This window comes from Salvelinus fontinalis, chromosome 16, assembly GCF_029448725.1.
Source record: "Salvelinus fontinalis isolate EN_2023a chromosome 16, ASM2944872v1, whole genome shotgun sequence".
NCBI lineage: Eukaryota > Metazoa > Chordata > Actinopteri > Salmoniformes > Salmonidae > Salvelinus > Salvelinus fontinalis.
Window position 1 is genome coordinate 17,846,978 of NC_074680.1, and position 9,909 is coordinate 17,856,886.

At 42.4% G+C, this 9,909-nt stretch overlaps 1 protein-coding gene across 1 annotated transcript; it reads right to left on the bottom strand.

The window, feature by feature from the left end:
• Positions 1 to 303: 303 nt before the first annotated feature.
• Positions 304 to 3,268, bottom strand: LOC129812755 (MARCKS-related protein 1-A-like). Its single transcript, XM_055864592.1, has 2 exons — positions 2,948 to 3,268; positions 304 to 1,657 (listed from the first exon to the last, which is right to left on the bottom strand). The coding sequence occupies exons 1-2, from the start codon at positions 3,029 to 3,031 to the stop codon at positions 1,130 to 1,132; spliced, it is 612 nt and encodes a 203-aa protein (XP_055720567.1). The 5' UTR covers positions 3,032 to 3,268; the 3' UTR covers positions 304 to 1,129.
• Between the last annotated feature and the right edge of the window lie 6,641 nt (positions 3,269 to 9,909).

A 9,909-nucleotide genomic window follows, 5' to 3' on the forward strand; every position in this document is an offset into this window, starting at 1 on the left:
TTGTGGCCAAGCGTGATGACACTTGACATACTGTGGCTCAGTTCATAAGTATGGTACCTTGTCAGTCATTGATTTGTCAGTTTATAAAGTTTTTACCTCAACCATCCTCTTGGAGTTCTGTGAAGATGTACTGATCGAAAGGTCTTGGAGGCAATTCATGTGGTGCATTCATCCATTTTCAAGAGCTGTGTGGGTATAAAAACTGCCTCTGATAATCCTATCCCAAGATGAACCTGTAACCCACTACCACGCAAAAAAAGACAGATCTCCCACATGGTTTAGGATGACAGAGGCAAAACACGATCAGAGGGGATCAAACATTTATTTACCCTTATTAAAAGTTACAATAAAACCATTAACATCTTTAAAACAATAGCAAAATAAAAGAACCAAAAATATTGGCCAAAACATATTTACAGAGACAAATTGCAGATAAAAAGCACATTTTGTACACAACCCCAACCCCTGCATCATAAACTCTGAAATGTGAATACTACAAGACCCAGAAAGCGCAAATGTGGTTTTAGCCAGAAAATTATCAAAATGCACAAACAAAGACGTCGCCTTTTCCACCTCCCCTGCTTTAATTTATTGTTCCTATACAGCACAAAATACTTGAAATTTGGGGGTAAAACAGGGATGTAGAATTCAAGAAATGAGTAAGATCATTTGAACGGTTTATGTCCATATAACAGTCATTTTGAGTGAAGGAGATGGTCTGCCCTGCTCCATAACCGCTGTCAATTATTACATCCCAAGATATGAGAAAGAAATGAAAATGTTATAGGACTGCCACGCTGTTAAAAGGATGCGTCTCCATGAATTGGGAAAATAAGTCAGTATTCCAGATTCGTTCTACATCCAATCCAAAACCTTCCCCACGCGCCAGTTCCAGTAAGTACCATGAGGGGGCACCGTAAGCCAACAGTTTCATCATGAGAGGGCCGGTGAGATTCCAATCAGCAGAGAAATGATAAAGGCAGTGAACTGGTGGCTGAATCAGCAAATGTGATATATCCTTCTTCATTTGTCTTCGTTTGTAGTTTTGTTTATAACGTTAATGTGGCACGAGTCTTTCATATATACTTTAATCTAGGAAATAACGTTCAAGTAGCCGTGACGGGCACGGTCACTCTGCCTTGGGCTCGCCCTCGGATGCTGCGGGTGTCGTGACTTCTGCGGGGGTGGCGGCCTCCTCGGCAGGGGCTTCCTCTGCTGGAGGGGCTTCCTCTGCTGCTGTGGCCTCGCTTTCTGGGGCCAGAGTGGCCTCCTCCTTGGCCTCTGCCACAGGCTCGGTAGCCGGCGTCTCCTCTTTGGTCTCCTTGGCTGCGTGGCCGTTCTCCTCTGGCTTGTCCTCCGCCGTGGGGGAGGCGGCCTCCTTGCCCTCCTCACTATTCTTCTTGGTCTTCCTCAGCGAGATGCCCTTGAACTTGAAGGAGTTCTTCAGGGAGAATTTCTTCTTCTTCTTGGCATCCTTTGCGGCCTCCCCTTCGGCCTTGACCGCATCTCCTTCAGCAGCAGGGGCAGCCTCGATGGCATCGCCAGCACCCATCTCACCCTCTTTGGCTGGCTCGGCTATGCCATTCCCGTCTACGGCAGCTGCATCCCCATCGGGCTTGGCAGAGACATCGCCATTGGTTTTAACATGGCCGTTCTCCTGTGGACAACAGTGAGAAACCATTTGCACATATGTAGAGAACAATAATTAAACGATCCAAATAAACTGATATTGGGGAGAAAGTTACAGTAACCATTATAAGCAGCCCATACCTATATCCAATTGATTCATAAGTATACAGGCAAATGTGGACCAAGGAAATGGCTCATGGGATAAAAAGACAGACTGCTTTTTTCGGGAGCGAATTCAAGTAGATTGTGGTGTATGGCCAACCAACCTATAACAGAGGTTGTCATTGTGGACAATTACTTGACCGGGTCAAATGCACAGCAAAACGCTTCATATGCACAGCTAGTTTGCATTACTCCCATCGACCACGTGGAGGCATAAGTGCTCCGCGACAACAGCAAGCCGAATTTTGGAACAAAGGATTCCGATCAAATTAAGAAACAGATTAGCTGTGCTATTCGTTGCAAAATGTCAATATCGTATATTTCTTGCCATTTGAATAACCCCAACGGTCTAATGTATGTTATGTAAATTTGTGATATCAAACTTAACTATAATAATTGAATCTCCTATAATCTTTAGGCCAACGAAAATGTAAATTAACCAGAGATCGCTAGAGAATGCACCAACTGGTAGGCGTGCCGCCTCAATGAGACAGTAGACTGGCAATTGCACCCATTTTACAACCATCAGCTACAGTGGTATAGCGAGTCATCATCCAGATAACGGGCATGCGAGCGGCATGTGCAATAAAACAAGGTTTGACTTTACAATTGAATGTTTCCATCTCTACAAATGAAGGATTACATCGAAAATAGCACAAAATAGCCAGAGTTTTTTTTAAATATACAACGCTTTGCTGGCCCCGTGCACATTGTTTTAAGCCTCGAGCAAACTCCATTTGCATCCTATGCATCTGTTGTTCGGCGAGTGGGCGATCGCTGCCAACTTCTAGCGCCAACTCATGAGAGAACTAGTTGAATTAAAACTGATATTTCCATTCATGTGATAATAATTTGAGAATTTTGAATAGTCCTGGTGTTACTTGATTAGGCAAAGACGAATTTAACAAAGGGGTTTGGTGGTTAGCCACCCAACCATGCACACATTTTTAAATCAGTTAATTACAAAATGCCATCGAAACATGGTTTTCATCCAAATATGATTTAGCTAATTAGTAAATAACGTTAAATATAATGTTCACTGGTAGGCGTGAGGTCTCGCTAGTCTGGTAACGTTAACACGTTGCCCATGCAACTCACGCTGGACGAGGGCGTTGGGTGCCAAATGTGGAAGCATGCAACTAGACTTCTGTCTTACCTGGCCATTTGTTTTAGCGACAGCCGGGTCGGCGACCGCTTTCCCCTCGACAGCTACTCCACCCTTGGACAATTGAGCTCCCATATTTTAGGTTTTCTAAACAAAAAGAAAATCTAAAAGAAAAACCTCGAAGTTTCACGGTTTAAAATCCAGCACAGAGAAAGGTGGATCTTGCCAGATTTTGAAATCCGTGTTTATCCCTTTCCTTACTTTGGAAAGCAACAACAGTTTACCCGCTTTAGACAACAAACCTCGCGGCTGCTGAACTCAAATTAAAGAACGCTAAACCTACAAGTGTGAGTATTTCAACCGTGCATCAAAATCGTAGAAAACTCCACCTAGGGGCGTGACTTCACGGACATACCCAATCTACAACCTTGGGTTGGAATCCTCTCCCCGCCTCCTTTCAGCTTCAACGAGTATTTTTTTTCCTTTACATATGGTATTAATATGGTGAGAATTGTATCTGTATTTACAGATTTTTCTATTACATCATTTAATCCCTGAAGACACATTACAGTCAATGGCTTCTAGGTCGTTTTTTGTTGTTGCTGTGGTTCTGCTCTTTGCAGGCAAGTGCACACTTTGAGAGAAGGGTGGAGAATCAGAAAATAACTGACAGGCAGAGACCCCCGAAAAAAAACAAATCCGTCGTGGTCAGATTATGATGACACCTACAATTTCAGGTATGCCTTTACCTACTAGTCCCGTTGTCCAGTCTGGAAGATAGGAGGCAACTGTAGATTGTATTTTTATTTGCTAATGTATTTATTTTTAACTCTGCATTGTTGGGGAAGGGCTCGTAAGTAAGAATATTTCTACACCGGTTGTATTCGGTGCATGTGACAAATAACATTTGAACACAACACTTGTTCATATCTTGCAGTTTCGAAGCACTCTACTCCTCTATTCCAAATTAATAAAATGAGAAAATCTTCCATATGCTTGCACTACAATACTAGATTTCACAGTGTAATTGTTTATGGAATGGTTCTAACTGAAGGTAAATCAAGTCCAAGATCAGTGAATGAATCTATCCCAATAGTATGGTCCATCACAGCTCTCTCACCTCCCCTAATACTCCCTTCCTGCATGAAAATATGTCACACAAGAGACTCCCACACTGGATAGATTTACAACAGGGCCAGTGGTGACCCGTCATTCAGGGCAGGTGGGCTTGCCTGTTTTGCTTGTTATTTTGGCATTAATATGTGTCACGTATCAGTTTGCAAACAATGTAAAAAATAAAAAAAATAATGTAATTGAGTTAATAAAGCTGCATACAAACATGGTCTCTTTTTTGCTTTCTTGAATAAGGCAGCTCCAAAATGTAGGTGTTTCAGCCTAGCTCAGTGCTTTCTGTGGTGGTGGGGCTAGCCAGCAGAAAATACAGAGCGTTGCGCCTCAGTTTTCTGCCATGATTGGCTCAGTGTTCTGTCACTCATGGGATAGTACGTCATCCCCAATTCTAAGGTTAGAGCTTGAAAATGTTTGCCCCTTGGGATCTGCCATTGAGTTGTATTAGAAGTGCCCATCCAAGAAGGCTCAAGGTCATTGGCCACAGATAGAATGACATCAAATCACATATCTACAGTAGCTTTGATTTGATTTTGAACCTTTATTGGACATGTCAACATCATACTTTCAAAACCTTAGTTAGCAAGCTAGCAGTCGTCAACATGAATCAAGTCGACAGTCAAATCCTTTTCAATTCTTGTCTTATGAAGAAAAATGATAGGGTGGAGAATCTGAAAATATATGATTAAGTGTTGTGTTCAAATTTGTCACGTGCGCCGAGCTCTAACCTTAGAATTGGGGATGACGTACGGTCCTCATCGGCCATTGGACATAAACATTACACAACAAGTTGAAATCGCAAATTCAACAATGAGTGGTTTGGGAAGGAATCAGTGGCCAACTGTGAGTTCAAGACAACTGGGAACTCGGGAAAAACAAGCTACGACTGGGGAAATATGTTTTGAACGATCATTCATTTCTCTTTGATGACAAAATTTGCCCACGAAGGACTGACTTTCCTGTTCAAGCACATCACAACGTGAGTCCAAAAATGTCTTATGCTGCTTCATAAATTATATAGGGTGCCAGAGAGATATGTATACTGTAGCTAAAGTAATACAAAGTGTATGTTGTGTAGTAAGCTGTTAGTAGCCCATGTGCCTCACCCTAATAATTTGGTCTATTTCCACCAATGCGGTATGGCAAACACATCGTTCATGGCCGGTGTGTGCTTGTTTGCCTATAACCTGTTTTAGAGAAATGCAATCATCGAATATTGTAAGAGCTTTCATTGTCTGTTTATATGTAAGAACGGCCCATGTTCTGAATTCTGTCACTACATTTCAAAAGTGCTGAACAAATAGTTATATTGTCTATGTCCGTCGTCTCTCGCTCATTAATATCTTAATCGAAATTACGGATTGCTTCTTATCCGCTTGTCGTCCCCTTATGCCAGAGTTTGTACATCTCAATTGTCAGTATAAACCACATTTGTTTAAGCAAGTCAGCCATATCAGCTATGTTTTTTTTTAAAGGCAGTAAATGAGGCTGAATGAACTGGAGCAATGGTAAGGTGTTGGGATTGCTGCTGGGACTCTGCTGTTGGGACAGCTTTCTGTAGGCCCTAACAGTTTGTGGGCACCGTTTGTCACCGTTATAGTGCAATTAATGTATTGTTTAGTGTTGTTTTGTTGCTTTCCTGGCATGCATCCCACATTTTTTTTGTTTGCCCCACCAAGATTTACATGCTAAAATCACCACTGAACGGGGCCTAGGACTACTACTGGAAATTCACATTCTGCTGTTTTGCTGTTTCGTCTTCTTGGCCATTGCATTTCTATAGACTCATGAATATGTATTATCTGCACATCAAACCTGCTTACTTGAACTATAAAGCCTGAAGACACATTACAATGGCTTCTAGGTACAATTTTCTTCTGTGGTTCTGCTCTTTGTACGCAAGCGCACACTCTGAGAGAAGGGTGGAGAATCTGAAAATAGCCCATGACAGACAGTCCGGGGGGGGGGATCCATCGTGGTCAGATTATGACGACACCTAGTCTCAGGTAGGCCTTTCCCTAATTACTAGGCCTGCTGTCCTTCCTGGAAGGTAAGAGACCAGTTTCCCCTTAATTTCACCTCATTTTCTGTCACATTCACTGATGATTTACTCTGCTGATTTACTCTGCAAAGCTATAAGGTTAGTCTGGCCAGTCAACACCATCAAGACTAGGCTCGTTTGGATCCAACAACCACAAGACCATGGCATCTTATTTGGTGGGGACTTCAAATGAGATGAGAGCATGATGAGTTGAAACTCTGTTATAAAGCTCTGTACTAATGGAAACCTTTTTTGTGGAACCCACATTGCAGTTTAACCACCGATCAGCCTCCTTAAAATATTCCAGACCACAAGGTGGCAGTAGCTTGTTTGTCTTGTGCCTGTTGTAGATAGCTTATGTTAGCTAGCTAGCTAGAATTCGAAAAATACTTAAGCCGTAAAGCCTGAGGGAGTGTGGTATATGGCCAATATACCACGGCTAAGGGCTGTTCTTATGTGTGACGCAACGTGGATTGCCTGGATACAGCCCTTTGCCGTTGTATATTGACAATATACCACAAACCCTGAGGTGCCTTATTGCTATTATAAACTGGTTACCAATAAAATTAGAACAGTAAATTGTTGATACTAACCAGATGGCCACAACTAGATAAGTAGCGTAGCTAGCAACATTGTAATTATATCACAATGGATTTGGGTTTGAATGAAGCAGCTGCCTGTTAGCTATGTTGTGCTAACTAAGGGTGCGTTCGCTCTGGCTATCTACTGCGATTTACGTGTGGAAGAGCTCAGAATAACTGATGAACTTACAAACGCGCAACACCCATCGAATATGACTGGTGTCAGTAAATGTCCAAAAAACGTAATAAAATTATTGCCAGCTGCACAGTTACAGTCACCAACACTCTAGATAACATGAGAAGGCGAGTGGGGACCATTTTACTGACCATTTTACTCTGCTAGGGCGAGTAAAATGGTCAGAGTGAGGTGTTCTCTCATTTGTGTCTGGAAGTAGCTAGGAAGATATCCAACTTTAGCCAGTTAACTTAGGTGCTTAGGTGATTGTCAGTTAGCCAGTTTACTAACTGACAATCTTACAACACTCTGAATTTACGAACACCCAGCGTGCACTCTGCGCGAACACACCATAAATAGCGATGCTAAACATTTAGCTAATGCTAGCTAGCAAGCAAACTGGCACAGGCTATATGGGATAATGGATAGTGAATTTAATTATTTCTTCATCATCTTGCTAGATAGCTAGCTTGGTAAAGCATTTAGTGGTGTGTGCATTGGTCTGCACTTACCACCACTTTCGTTTCATATGAAGTGTGTGTGACTGCCAGGCTCAGTTAGCAAGCTAATGTTAGCTAGCTAACTAATGACCAAGTGCACATTATCAAACCTAACAAAAAAAGTATTCTTCAAGCACAAAACTTGTAAAGGCTTGCTATAGAAAAAAACATGTATTATGCAGCTTTATTATTTTAGTTAGAACAATGCTGATGAAATGGTGGCTGATTACGCTGGGGAAAGTTGGGCTCTCCCACGTGGAGGTTTGTGGTCTCTGATTGGCTGTCAAGTTGTTGGCCACTGACCAGCAATACAATTCTACTAGTAAAATCGACAGTTTCTTGGTACCATTTTGGTACACAGCAGGAACGTATTTTGTTCTAGCAAGAGCACCAATCGGCAGTCAGATTTCTCTGTGTGTCTGACCCTTTAAACATATTACATTCACCTTATTGGAGTTCCTCACTGCTTTCTGGTGTGGGATGATGTAAATTGAGGCTTTATTATGAAGTGTAATACATGTTCTTCAATATCAGATATCAAAGGTGCTCACTGAGCACATACACTACATGACCAAAGGTATGTGGACACCTGCTCGTCGAACAACTAATTTCAAAATCATGGACATTAATATGGAGTTTGTGCTCCCTTTGCTGCTATAACAGCCTCCACTCTTATGGGAAGGCTTTCCACTAGATGTTGGAACATTGCTGTGGGACTTGCTTCCATTCAGCCACAAGAGCATTAGTGAGGTTGGGCACTGATGTTGGGCGATTAGGCCTGGCTCACTGTCGGCGTTCCAATTCATCCCAAAGGTGTTCGACAGGGTTGAGGTCAGCGCTCTGTGAAAGCCAGTCAAGTTCTTCCACACCAATCTTGACAAACTATTTCTGTATGGACCTCGCTTTGTGCACAGGGGCATTGTCACGCTGAAACAGGAAAAGACCTTCCCCAAACTGTTGCTAAAAAGTTGGAAGCACAGAATCGTCTAGAATGTCATTGTATGCTGTAGCATTAAGTTTCCCCTTCACTGGAACTGAGGTGCCTAGCCCGAACCATGAAAAACAGCCCGATTTTATACACCTGTCAGCAACAGGTGTGGCTGAAATTGCCGAATCAACTAATTTGAAGGATGTCCACATACTTTTGCATATACAGTGTCTTCGGAAAGTATTCAGACCCCTTGAATTTTTACACATTTTGTTATGTTACAGTCCTATTCTAAAAGAGATTTAATGCTTTTTTCCCCTCATCAATCTACACACAATACCCCATAATGACAAAGCAAATACAAGTTTTTAGAAATGTTTGCAATCTTTTTTTTTAAACCTGAAAAATCACATTTGCATAAGTATTCATATCCTTTACTCAGTACCTTGTTAAATCACCTTTGGCAGCGACTACAGCCTCGGGTCTTCTTGGGTATGACGCTACAAGCTTGGAACACTTGTATTTGGTGTATTTCCTGAAGCCACTCCTGCGTTGTCTTGGCTGTGTGCTTAGGGTCGTTGTCCTGTTGGAAGGTGAACCTTCGCCTCAGTCTGAGGTCCTGAGCGCTCTGGAGCAAGTTTTCATCAAGGATCTCTCTGTACTTTGCTCCGCTCATCTTTCCCTTGATCCTGACCAGTCCCTGCCGCAGAAAAACATCCCCACAGAATGATGCTGCCACCACTATGCTTCACCGTAGGGATGGTGCCAGGTTTCCTCCAGATGTGACGCTTGGCATTCAGGCCGATGAGTTCAATCTTGGTTTCATCAGACCAGAGAATCTTGTTTCTCATGGTCTTAGAGTCTTTAGCCACATGGGCTGTCATGTGCCTTTTACTGAGGAGTGGCTTCCGTCTGACCACTCTACCATAAAGGCCTGATTGGTGGAGTGCTGCAGAGATGGTTGTCCTTCTGGAAGGTTCTCCCATCTCCACAGAGGAACTCTAGAGCTCTGTCAGAGTGACCATCGTGTTCTTGGTCACCTCCCTGACCAAGGCCCTCCTTCCCGATTGCTCAGTTTGGCAGGGTGGCCAGCTCTAGGAAGAGTCTTGATGGTTCCAAACTTCTTCCATTTAAGAATGATGGAGGGCACTGTATTCTTTGCGACCTTCAATGCTGCAGAAATGTTTTGGTACCCTTCCCCAGATCTGTGCCTCGACACAATACTGTCTCGGAGCTCTACGGACAAATCCTTAAACCTCATGGCTTGGTTTTTGCTGTGACATATACAGTCAACTGTGGGACCATTTATAGACAGTTGTGTGCCGTTCCAAATTATATCCAATAAATTGAATTTACCACTGGTGGACTCCAATCAAGTTGTAAGAACATCTCAAGGATGATCAATGGAAACAGGATGCACCTGAGCTCAATTTCGAGTCTCATAGCAAAGGGTCTGAATACTTATGTAAATAAGGTTTTTAGAATTTTTAATACATTTGAAAAAATATAAAAAAATCTGTTTTCACATTGTCATTATGGTGGATTGTGTGTAGATTGCTGAGGAATTGTTTTTATTTAATCAATTTCAGAATAAGGCTGTAACGTAACAAAATGTGGAAAAAGTCAATGGGTCTGAATACTTTCTGAATGCACTGTATTG

Excerpts from the sequence above, each read along its gene's own strand:
- LOC129812755 (XM_055864592.1), bottom strand. The coding sequence starts at position 3,031 with ATGGGAGCTCAATTGTCCAAGGGTGGAGTAGCTGTCGAGGGGAAAGCG. Across the intron at positions 1,658-2,947 it reads TCGCTAAAACAAATGGCCAG|GAGAACGGCCATGTTAAAAC; the intron begins GTAAGACAGAAG and ends TGTTGTCCACAG.